The 12,956-nt window shown below is 42.5% G+C and overlaps 1 protein-coding gene and 1 long non-coding RNA gene across 2 annotated transcripts in view; one reads left to right on the top strand and one right to left on the bottom strand.

Annotated features, from left to right (window-relative positions):
• DNAAF9 (dynein axonemal assembly factor 9) overlaps positions 1-12,256 on the bottom strand; it is a 70,792-nt gene extending 58,536 nt beyond the window's left edge. The window contains exons 1-2 of the mRNA XM_053940561.1: positions 12,143-12,256; positions 1,721-1,800 (exon numbers count right to left, since the gene is read on the bottom strand). Coding sequence (XP_053796536.1) covers positions 1,721-1,800; positions 12,143-12,225 — 163 coding nt within the window. The 5' untranslated portion in view covers positions 12,226-12,256. The remainder of the gene's footprint in view (positions 1-1,720; positions 1,801-12,142) is intronic.
• LOC128786866 (uncharacterized) lies at positions 5,083-7,632 on the top strand. Its single transcript, XR_008430496.1, has 2 exons — positions 5,083-5,351; positions 6,644-7,632. It is a non-coding gene; the product is annotated as an uncharacterized LOC128786866 (long non-coding RNA).
• Positions 12,257-12,956: the final 700 nt, after the last annotated feature.

Below are 12,956 nucleotides of genomic sequence, written 5' to 3' on the forward strand. Positions count from 1 at the left end.
CAGCTGAGACATCAGTGCTTTTTAAAGGCATTTGACATGCCAACCTCCAAATTCCTTTTTCACGTCAGCTGTGAGGCCTTTTCTCCCCAGCAAAGAATGCAGGAATGTTACCATGCAACCCCTTCAAAATCAGATTAGAGGATTCCTTTTAAAAATCAGCTGTAACTGCATTTAAATACTTGTATCAACAGTGGGTCAGTTCTCATCTCTCTCTGGGATCTCACAGTGCTGGGTTTAATTTCAGTACAAATATTAATGAACTTGAAGTAAAGCTGTGGAAGTTCACACAGGTTTTATCTCACAGCCCAGTATGAAACTGAAGTTGAGGTGAGGGAACTGCATTAACTTCAGGCCATTAAAAGCAGCCAAGTGAAACAGAACATGCACTGGCTGTAAAAAAACATAGTTGTGAGTATTCACTTTCCACACAAGTCAAGAGGATGTAAAACTACATGGGTTTTGTCATCAGAAGCTTGTATTTGATGACAGATTTAATGCATTTATAACAGTGACATGCCTGTTTCATGGAAGTTATGCCAGAAATTCTGCAGGCTACAGGAGCCAGGCCAGAGCAGACAAGAGTCCCATTGTGGGTGCTGAGAGATCAGGGCAAAGCACAAATCTCCCAACAAAACATACCTCCAGTATTTCCATACCACAAGTGCTTATTTATGAAGAGGTATGTTCTTATGAATAGAATTAAATCCTCCACACGACACTGAGGATTACACAAAGCAATTCCTTTGTTTTCCTTAAAGCTGGGCCACGTTTTCAATGGCTGTTCTTTACCTGGGACTTTCTGCAGTCTCAGAGCTCACAATAATTAAGAAATACTGCAGTGTAACATGTTTTATGGAATTAAATTAGCAGCAAAGGCAAAACCCAAGGAGTTTATCCTGTATGATTAAGTTTCACTGACACAGTGACCTCACAGAGCTTCTGGCTGTACAGTTACTACTTAGTCAGAGACTTAACCTCTTACCCCAGAGAATGCAGGGCAGGAAGGGTCATGTACAGTTAACACTGACTGGAAGAGAATGAGGTTATATATATTTATAAATTTTATTCTGTGGTCCAGTAAATGAGCTTTATGTACTCTTGCTACTTCATTAAAAAAACAGAATAAAAAAATAAAAATAAAAATAAAAAAAAAACAGACTGTGGTATCACTTCCTACACAGAGCTTCTTTATAGATACAACAGATTTCTTTTCTTTAACTGCAATCTATTATTTATATTTATTTATTTATATATTTAAACAATTACTCCTCAGTCCTTTTCTCTAAGGACTCAAGTTTTCAATGGTAATGTCTGCATTTTTCCTTTAAGATCTTGACACTGATTATATAATATAAAACAAGAGCCAATGAAATGGTATTAAAGCAATACAAAACCCCTGTTATTTTCCTACAGCACGCTTGCACACGTGCACCTTTATTTCCTGCTGTCCCAGAAGAAATAAAGCACTGACACCACATTAATTTCACATGCCAACATTTAACTCCTAACTGCTTCATGGGTTTCTTAGGCCACTCTTTATAATTCTTTGTCCAAAATTAGTAAATAGGTTGAAGAATTATTTAGGGAGGAGAGAGTGTAATATCAGCTGTTCATGCCCTGAGAAACCAGGCTGGGGCTTGGAGCAGCAAGATGATTTTCTTCTTTCTGAAACTCGTGGTATCTTTATCAGCATAATGAGAACAAAAAATGTAACACTAACCTAAAATGCAGAGGATTCCATCAGGCTGAGATTTGCTGCTCTGTGTCAGGATAGTCTGAATATTTCGGAGGCGGCTGCAGCTGCAAAAGAAAGAGAATTTATCCTCAAGGTCACTGTTGAGAAATGTCAAACTGGGAGGCTGAAGAGCTGACCCAGCTTTGTTTTCTTTATTACAGAAAGTAAATGGACACACTTCAACTGGGGGATTTTTTCTTGAGACATGGACCTTAAATCAAACCATTCCTGATTATTTTTGCCCACTAAAAGATGAAGTCCACAGCACTGAGAGAAGACAGGAATTTATAACTAATCCTTCAACCCATGAGCTCTGTTACTCTCCAACGTGGCAAAAATTGCTGCTCAGTTTGCTCTCACCTGGCCAGCAGAAATTCCCTTTTCTACCAGAGAAGCAAAAAGCAAAGTAACATCAGAAGGGGCCACAGGTGCACCTACATCCCAACAAGAGTTTGGGAAAGAGTTCTGGCACCTCCAGCACCATCAGGAGAATCATTAAGGTTGGAAAAGACCTCCCAGATCATCAATTCAAACATGAAAGAGAAAGGAAACAATGCCAAATATTGCTGAGATTTTTTACCATAAAAATGAATAGTTTATTATATAAATTTTAATTCAGCTGTCCAATATTTCTCTTTAAACCAGGCAAAAATTCCATCTGCAACAGCCAGACAGATTTTTTTATAATCAAAGTGAATAGTTCATTATATACATTTTAATTCAGTTGCCCAATATGCATCTTTCAGCTACAACAGCCACACAGAGAGCAACACAATTTGTGCTTCCAGGCAACATTCTGTGAGTTTGTTTAAATAAAGATAAAAGACAAGAAATTTCACTGTTGGTATTAGTGAATGGGATTTCTTGTTTATAGAACTATGAGCTGCTCAGCTCCAGGAAACAAATGTCTCTCACAGAACCACTCAAATAGAGCTAAATTTATGAGCAGTTCAAACAAACAATAAAGCAAGGTCAAATATTTCTATTTTCAGCATTACTTTAGCCAAGTAAAAAAAGCAAATAGGTCTTTTCAGCAATACTACAATTACTATGCTCTACTTTTCCTGAAAGAAAGAATGTACATGAAAGGTTTCCATTATGGCATATCTAAGTGAAATTCAAACACCAGTGATAAAGGACACACAACACTTCATTTGGAGATACTTTCACGGGAAGCACAAAGTCACTGCGGTCTCCAGCATTAATTTTATCCCTTTTTAGGTCAAATGTTTCAGTTCTGAATCCCTCAATTGTGCTTTTTACCTGGAATATTTCAATTTATATTATTTACATGGATGGATGGATGGATGGATGGATGGATGGATGGATGGATGGATGGATGGATGGATGGATGGATATTTTGATCCACTCTTAGACACAGAAATAGAAATTAAAGCCACTGATGACAGCAAAGACTTCATCAGGTACTATCAGATGTTTGCTCACATGGGTGATGCCAGGAAATCCACGAAAACCACACTGAACTTAATGCTGCACATTTAAGCAACTACTAATTATTCATTCTTTCAAACCTCACCTCAACCTGACTCTCACAGCTGTACAAAATTAAGGTTTGTATCTTATTCTGGAAAATTTTCACCCCATCATTCAACAGAAGCCCAGACCAGCTGGCTGACAGATGATTCACTACAAGCTATTCAGAGCTCATCTTTTTATACTTCCCATATCAGGAGATAAGAGAGGAGAAAAAAAATCCCCAGCCTCTTCACTGTGGGCACAAATTGGACTTATTTCATTTGTTGGTATGGAAACAGCAACACAAGTTGCACAAGCCCACAGTTATTTAGGAGCAGCTGCAGGATTGCTGGAGCCTCTGTGAAAAAAAAAAAAAAAAAAAAAAAGAAAACAAGAATATGAAAGCAACTTTTTGTACAAAGCTGCCCATGAGTGAAATCCTTCTCAAAATGCTTCTTGACCTGCCTGCAGAGGAATTGTTTCCATGATTTCTGAGAGGATCTGAAGGACAAATTGGAAGGACTGGGAGAAAAACCATGTCCAAGCACTTCTGCACTGACACAGCAAGCAGCACCCAGAGTGACTTTTAATAAAGCATTTTCCATATCAGAGGGTGCATTTTCCTGTTCCTGCTCAAAGTGAGGAAAGAAACAGTCAACAGGAAAAATGCTGAGGGCACAAGAAGGACATTTCCCTTCAGCTCCTCAAAAACAAAATGCAATAATTCTTCTGCTGTTGTCAACTCTGAAGGCAAATTTAATTCTCCAGACAAAAACAGGTTTTTAAGGACCTGTAACATTTTTAGAACTTCTTAAGCATTCTAAACAGAGCAGCAATACACATTTTGATTTTGCTACCATTTTTTTTCCCTCCCTGTACTGATCACTTACAGAAAAGTGGTTAGAACTCAATTTGACAAAGAACAACTACAGAAACTCATGGGGAAAGACTTGTTCCATTTTATTAAAAAATATTACCTAGGAAACAAGGTAAGCAGTTCCTATGATATTTAAATTTTAATTTCAAAAGCTTCTAAAGAGTGACCCAATAAATCACATTTATCATTTAAAAGAAGCAGTGTTATGAGCCTGTGCCAGAAGACCAGAGCAGAGAAAAGCAAAATAAATGGGGTTTTTGTTTTCTTGAGTTCTGGGAAAGTATTTTCTGATCAGTTCAAGTGCTGGGTGGAAAAAGGGAAGAAGAATTGGGGGAAGAGAATCCTCACAGGTTGAGCATTTCTTTCCTTTTTTATGTTTTCAGGTTAGAAATTTTATTCTCCTTGAATTATTTTCATTATTTTTCAAATAAATTATATCTTTGGTGCAGCCCTTAAAAATATCTAAAGATCTCAGATTAAGCTGCTAAAACATTTCTGCCAGGTAAATCTTGATGTCAGCGCTGTGTGTCCTGACACAAAATGTGAAAGCACAGAGCAAATTATACATTCATTATTTCACAATAAGATGTTATGTCCAATAAAGGTATTTATTTCATTCTTAATATTAAACAGACATCTTGCAGAATATTTTTCCTAGCCTTATTTAAGAAGTGAGAGAATGAGAAAATTCTTTGAAAAAGCTTCTTCACAGAAAAATTTTCAACGTCATTTCAAGTGTGGATAAATCATTACATTCAAGGGCTGACACTAAACACAGAAGACTTGTGTGCCTGAAGAAAGATGCCATTCAGAAATAAAAAGAGAATAATTAGAATTCTTACAACATGCTTTTAAACAATACAGGCTAAACTGTGTATAAAGTCAGAGGGGGGGGAAATAAAGGCATTTTCTTGGATTTCACATTAAACAGTCATCTGACAAAAACAAAAAGACTGTCCTGGGAACAAAAATCCATGACTTTTCCCATCTCCAAAACAAGCACTCCTTTTCATTTTGCTCCAGCAGCACAAATTCATACGGAAACAACAACCTCCACACAAACCTGTGGGCCTTGGGATGCTCCCCTGGACGTTGTGGCTACATAACCACAGTTAAACCTACAGTAACCTGCTGCTGAAAAAAAACAAGAAAACAGGTGTGTTTGGAAACTAAGGAAGCTCCAAAATGCTGGATTTCAACAAGATTTGGGCAAGACAAGAGCTGGAAGCTATTTATCTACCTATGAGACAACTTCTGGAGCAGGTAAGAAGTTGAAATAGGTGAAGTGGGAATTTTTGCACCACTTTTGAGCAGGAGCTGGGATTTCTCTGTCGGTTTAAGGCAGGATAAAATCTCCTGGTGCTGCAAGGGACGGTCTCACCCTTCTCGCTGCCTTTCTGTGTGCACTAACGATCTCCAAGCCATGTGTCAGGTCGGATCAGCTTATGGATCCAAACAACCTCCAGCCCAGGAATTAAAAAGAAAACAACGCTTTCAAACAGCAGCAAGCTGACCTGACTGCTGATGAAGGCAGGTCAAAAGGCAAAGCCACACTTTGGGGTGACATCTGGCAATAAAGTGTGCTTGGGCCAATTAAGGAACTGTACCTTGAGGTACTTGATATTCCGCTAATCTTGGACTGGATCCAGAAAAAAAAAAAAAAAAGAGGAGATAATTGACAATCATTAACTTCTAAGAATTAGCGCTCATCTGTTCACGTCTTCACAGTAATTATGCAAAGTACCTCGCTTTACAACAGGCAGCCTGTCACAGCTCGGTAACAGACACGGCGCTGCAAGGCACGTCTGTTGGCAAATAAAGGGAATATTAACAACTGTGCCTTTCTCCATCACAAAGAACAAATCCATTTCCTCAAGAAAGCCACGAGGTGCTTGAATTTCCATTCCATCTTGTTTCTTCTCCCACAGTGCTTTTTCCCCTGGCTGGATTTAACCTGCGTTCAAGCTGCCTTTTCTTGACGTGGTAATCCAGAACTGAGGCAGCACCGACATCAGCACTGATCCCTCTTGGAATCCTGGATGCTGAGAATTTTAAACTTTCTGTGCTGAAGCACACAGACCCACAAGAAAATATTATATTTGACCTGAGGCCGTGGAGAAGCTTCCAAAATTTATTGATAGCACTGTGATTATGGGGGTGTAGTTTGATTAGAAGTGTGTAAAATCACAGGGTGGAAAACTCAAGGGTTTAAGGTTTTAGAATATACCAATATATATGGGGCAAGGTGGAGATTTTAGGGCAGTGGCTGGTTGCTCTTCCTCACCTTCTTCATGGGTTTGGGTGGTATTTTGTGGACAGAAAAGTCCACCTTGCGTGTTATAAATACATATTATAATATTGGCTTTTCACAAATATTAAAATGAATACTATATGTGTTATGTTAGAAAGTTATGCTGTATTAATCTCTTTTAAGTAGTCTAGCAAATATAGTTTTTAAGCTATAGTTTTTAAACTATGTGATGTAAGATACTTTTTGTAACTAGCTCAAGGAATAGAAAAGATAATGAAAAAATTCTTCACGTTATCCTATCTAGATCGAGATAACAGCAACAGACACCAAAATCCCAAGAGAAGAATTACTGTCTCCTTATCAAGAAAGCTCAGACTTCGAGGAACCAAGAAAGTTGATTTACAAGATGGGGGGGGAAGCCAAAATTAAGCAGAAACACCCACGTTTAAAAGAAATGTTTGAATCATGTATGAGATATATGAATATGCAAAAGGCTATTGCTTTTAAAGGGTAATTCTTTGTTAGCAAGGGGTGCTTTTTGGCAGAGTGCAAGGCACCCAGACATCCGTAATTCTTCGCTTTTTATTGTCTCTTATTGTCCTAATTTCCATCACTATTTTCATTACTATTAAACTCCTAAAATTTTAACAAAAGTGAATGGCATTTTTCACATTGTGGGACATAAGTTATCAGTTATTGGGTTAGAAGTGAAAATAATTTAGGTGTCATTTCTTAATTGGATAGTTTAGCCTTAGAAGACCTTGTAACAAAAGATATTTTGTGCCTTGTTAGTAGAATGCTGTAGAACTCACGACTTGTAATATAAAAAAGAAATAATTCACATCTAAGCCTGAATGCAAAATGTCATCTCAAGTGCCTTCAATCCCGACCTCGACAGAGGCAGAAAAAAGAAGGTGAGAACCAGCAGATCCCTGCCTGATTCCCAGTGGATTCCCAGTTCCCAGTGGACTTTCACAGCCTGGCAGCTGTGTTTAATTGTGCCCAAGTCAGCTGACAAAGGCTGGGATTTCGCTGCCTTCCGTGTGTTTCATCTTGGCAGGTGTTTCACTCCTCCCCCACAAAGGCTTGGCAGCCCTAAAAACCCGCACGTGGCCGGGGTTGGATGGATGGCAGGGAAAAATCAGAGATATCCCTGGCAAACCAAGGAGAATCCCCACATCAGAAGAAATCCTCGCCTTGAATAGATTCATGCTGCGTATCAAAATCAATGGTTTTACCAATAACAGCCTGATTTAGCATAAATAAATAAATTAAACAGAATGATAAATCACAGGGCTTTTTCCCCCAAGTCTCCTTGTTAACTCGCTGTTGTGAACATCTGTTTCCATTTTATTTTAGTCCCTGAAAAATCAAGTTTATATTTCTTGGGTCTTTTGTCGACTGCATGATTTCTATCAGAAACGTTGCCTGCTTCTGTTAAGAATCCAGGATTTTCCTGGATTTCTCACAGTCTGACATTATCCCCACCTTACTGTAGCTGTGAAAACAGACACCAGAAGTCAGATTGAGCTAAAGACTCTCAGAATTCCATTGATTTCAAAATAACTCCTTCACTTGGCACTCAAAAGACAACATTCACCCACCTTAAAATATACATCTGTTTCCCAGCTGATTTGTAAATTTCGCTACAGTGAGCATAGGGATGTTGACTATAAATAGGAGGGCAAGTAATTTTTTAGGAACAGCGAGAAAAAAATGGACACAGATAAATACATTTTTAACTTTGTGTGCATTTTCAGGGCCAAATCTTGACTTTAAGTGGACAGGAATAGTCAATTCTGTAATTCAGAGACCTCAAAGCACACAGGAACAAGCTTGAATCTCTCCTCACTAAACATCTGGAACTGCCTAATGTCGTTCTGCACAACCACAAACTTTTTGAGGATCTTTACTAAATGATGGGTTGCCCATCACTTACACACCAGTCAGACCCTCAGCCTTGATGTTCTCTCTAACAGGCTGATGTACAAAAACCATGTCTGTACTTTCATTTTCTTATGTTGCAGCACAGTATGGAGAGCATCAACTATTCCCTTCCAAAAATATTATCAGCTGAGAAAATGACAATGATTGAAAAAGTGACAACGATCAGCAGCTGGAGGGTGATTATTCTGCTATCACTCACTCTGATTAAAAAACAGGGCACTGCCAGGCACTTGGGCAGAAATCAAAGTTCATTTTCAGTGCCTCAAGACTAAATTCACCTTCAGGGCTCATTCCTAGGGCAGAACCTCTGCAGCCACGTGGCCACAAAGCTCCGAATCAGATGGTGAGATGATCACAAAGGGAGAATTCCAGCTGAAAGGTCCACACCATAGCTCTGCTCCTCCCCGTGGCAAATTTCCCTTCTACCTCTCTACTCCCATCAATCAAATGGTTCCACACCCCTCAATTTTCACTGTAGAAGATCCTAAGCATTCTCATTTCCCTAAGGTGGCAGAAAACCATCCATATTCAAGGAATGGGGGTTGTTTCTTTTTTTTTTCCCCTCCTGTACTTCAAGTTAAATCAGCTATCTCTTTGCATTGCTAAAATACAGCACATTCCTTAAAAAAAAAAAAAAAAATTCCAATGCAACTGTGCTCTTACAATATCCTGAACTTCGGCATAATTACATAAGGAACACAACACAGGCAAAGAAAAATTTGTTAATCTTTCATCACAGACAAGTCCCCTACAAAAATTGGTTGGGAAACCACAACAACTCTTTGGTCCCGTGCTCCCAAATACCCCATTCATGGGAAAAAAAAAAAAAAAAAAAGCTACATATTTAACCAGGATGTGATTAACAACAGAACAGTTTAGAGCAGGAGAAGCACAGAGGAAGAGACAACAGAAAAATTAACCCAAGGACTTATTTTGCATTTCCCCACATGGACACATGGTTAGAACTCATCTGTATTATGTTACCACCATGGATAATGGATAATGAGGATTTGCTCTACTCTGTTTTACATAAAGGTTAATTCAGATTGGGTGGGTACAGAGTGCTCTAAAATAGAAGAAATCTGCATTGATTTTCTGATGCAGATATTTAAAACAAACTTGATAGGAATTCTGTTCAGAAACGTCTGTATTCACAAGGAAAACACTCATTCACCACTAAACACAGGCACATGAAAGATGACATCACCTCCCAAAAAGACTTCCCCTTTTTTGGGCAGCACTTCTCTCTTACTTAAGGGATTTTTTTCTATCTATTTCCAAACCCATTCTTTACTTGTTACAATGCCGAGGGTCGCCAGCTCCCAAAGTGCCACATGGCAGACCAAAACTCTCAAGTATGTGGAAGAACTCCAAGAATTATCTCTGGCTCTTTCTCTAGTCTTTATATAGTCTGAAGAATTTTTCCATTCCTGTTTAGGAACTTGGGGGCAGGGGGAGGAGGGTAACAGATTGTTTTGTTTTAAGTTATTTTTATTAACTGCCTGCTATCTGCTGACTGCCTGGGAAATTTATTGCAAACGCTGGCCTCCATCTGGCCTGACAATAAAAAAAATTTTTAAAAAGAACTGCACAAGAATGAATGTTAAGGAGGAAAAAAAATTAACAGATGACATGGCTCCTACAAATGCACCAAATTACAGTTGCTGGCTGCATCCCCCAGTGGAGCTCAAAAGCTTGCAGATGTTCAGAGTCGAAATGTTCTCATGACAACTCTAAAACAGGGTCTCAGATTACAAAAATCACTCAGGAAGAGGAAGGCTTGAGTGGAAACCATTTTCTCTCTCAGCATTTTTTTTTTTTTCTTACCATCTTGGCATTTCATTACCCAACGTGAATTTCTTTATAGCTCTAAAGAAATTCTAAGCTCTTTCTAAATAATTAAGATTAATTTATTCTGTGAAAAAAAATTTTGAAAAGGTCATTTTTCATTCTGTCTTATTTTGAATTCAGAAATGGAGAGAGGGAACATAACCAGCCATGTTCACGCATTTCAAGGCAGCAGAACAACCTCCATTTCTCCCTCTCTCACTGCAGAATTCCTCATTTCACTGACAAATTATCCAAAAAGTGAAAATGCTTTTGTTCCCTCCTTGTACTTAAGATAAAAAGCTGTTTGGTTTTGGTGTTTGTTTGTTTTTTAATTGAAAATCTACAGCAAGCACAGACCCAGGTAGCTTGGCCAAGTGTTTGTCTGCGATTCACGTGCAAGGTCTCCATTCCCTGATTATCTGGCTTCCCACTGCTGAATACTTCCATGTATTGTGCTGGAACTATTGAAAGCATCAAGCACTTCAGTTCCTGGGCTGTCCTTTGTGGTACCAAAAAACAGAATCATGGAATCATTTCGGTTGGAAAAGCTCTCCAAGACCATCAAGTCCAACTGTTAGCCCAGCACTGCCAAAGCCACCATTAAACCTCGTCACTAAGCACCACAAAAACGTTTTTTAACTGCTTTTTAAATACCTGGAGACTCTACCACTGCCCTGGGCAGCCTGTTCCAGTGCTGGACAATCCTCCCAGCATAGAAATGTTTCTTAACACCCAACCTAAACCTCTCCTGGCACAACTTGAGGCTGTTTGCTCTATTCAAACCCTTCAGATAATGGGCTGCAGCCTCATACACATCGGTGCACCTCAAGTGTTTCCAAAAGGAAACAGAGCTCTGGCGACCTAAGGATACCTGAGCTGACACCTGAGCTCCCACAGAGCCAATGCCACCATCTCACATGTCCCCACACCCCAGCTCCTGTCAAGCCCAACCCAACATACTTTCAGAGCTCAGGAAATTTTATTACCTTTGTATCCACAAACCCCCCCCCAGCAGGTGCCCACACAAATACAGCCTCTTCCTTCTCTCCATAATCCCAAACCTCAGCTGTCCCTATCCTAATTCACTTTTCCTGCCTTTCACAAGCCTTTTTTTTTTTTTTCCCTTATTGCCAAGACAGCCCACGCCAACCCCCTCCCAAATCAGTGCCAGGTTTATCCCCTAGAGAAACACAACCCTAAACTCACTCTCTGCACACCAGCCCTGCTCCGAGCCCCCCGTGATGTCCTGCTGCTCCTCATCCTCCGCAGCCTCCCACACACCCTCCTGCAGCAGGATTCAGCCTTTGACAATCCCTCCATCCACAAGGTCACGTCAGGCCCCTGTCTGCCACCCTGGCAGGGCCACCAACACCTCCCTCCCGGTAGCCACCTGCCAAATCTACCTGTCCCCATCGTGGCCAATCCTTTCCCTCTCGTTCCCAGCCTCTCACATGCTGCTCCAGCCCCCCCAAAAAAACCCTTAATGATCCCAAATCCGACAGCAACACCCCCCCCCCCCACAGCTCAGTGCCAAGGCACTCTCCTTAACGCCCCATCGCTTCTGTCCCACCCCCAAAGCCGTGCACCCCATCCTTCCCACCCCCAACGCCTTCAATCCGGTGTTAAACCCTATTTTACCCCAAATCAGCACCCTCAGCTCTGCGAACACCCCACCTTCTCCCATATCAAACCCCTTAAGGCCCCATCCTACCGCTTGACACCTCTCCCCAACCCCTCTATTCCAGCGCACTTCAGCACCTCCAAAGCGCTGCGCCCCGCATCCCTCGCTCCCCAACGCCCCCAAACAGGCGTTTAACCCGATTTCCTCCACGAGCTGTGAAAAGCCCGGCTTCTCGCACACCAAATCCCTCCTCAGTTCATCCAAACCCTCCACATCCCCCCTTCAGCGCTCCTCCAATAGACCCCCCCACCCCGCACACCCCTTCCCCACGCCACAGCCCCTTCAGCGCAGCCCTGCCGCTGGCTGTCACCCCTCTCCTCGCCTTCCCCGCTGCCCCTCCGGTACCTGACGAAGGGCCCCGGGGCTCGGGGCCGGGGCCGGTGCCGCGGGGGCGGCGGGAGGAGCGCGGAGCGGCCGCACAGCGCCATGGCGACCGCGATGCGCCTGAGGGACGGGGCGGCTCCGCCACTGCGGCCCCGCGCCCCGCCCCGCGCCGCGCGCACCACTCGGCCCGGGGGGGGAAGGATACGGCACACCCGCACTGCTCCCTCTTCTCCCAGCTTTTCAGTCCGCGCAGGATTTTTCCCGAGTTTTTTTTTATCTCTCGCAGGAAATGCGGTTGGGAATTCTTGGATAGCGGCCCTAGCTGGGAGCAAACATAGCGGGGATGAGGTTGGTCACCCCTCCGGCAGGAATGGGCTCGTCCAAGTCCAGCCCCCTGCTCACACACCCCACACGCCCCCCTCCCCCCTGCTCGCTCTTGGGCGCGTCCAGCCCCCACCACGGCTGCTGTCCCCCCCCCACGACGGGGCGTGGGCTCGTCCGATGCCAGGGAGACCCGGGGGGGGGGGCGAGGGGGACAAGGGACCCCTGAGACCCCCGGGAGGGGATGAGGGGGATAAGGGATGCCCTGAGATCCCAGGGAAGGGAGACAAGGGACCCCTAAGACCCTGGGAAGAGAGGACAAGGGACCCCTGAGACCCCGGGGAAAGAGGGGACAAGGGACCCCTGAGACCCCGGGGAGAGAGGGGACAAGGGACCCCTGAGACCCCGGGGAAAGAGGGGCAAGGGACCCCTGAGACCCCTGGGAGGGGATGAGGGGGACAAGGGACCCATGAGACCCCCGGGGAGAGAGGGGACAAGGGACCCCTGAGACCCC

Source organism: Vidua chalybeata, chromosome 4, assembly GCF_026979565.1.
Source record: "Vidua chalybeata isolate OUT-0048 chromosome 4, bVidCha1 merged haplotype, whole genome shotgun sequence".
Lineage (NCBI taxonomy): Eukaryota > Metazoa > Chordata > Aves > Passeriformes > Viduidae > Vidua > Vidua chalybeata.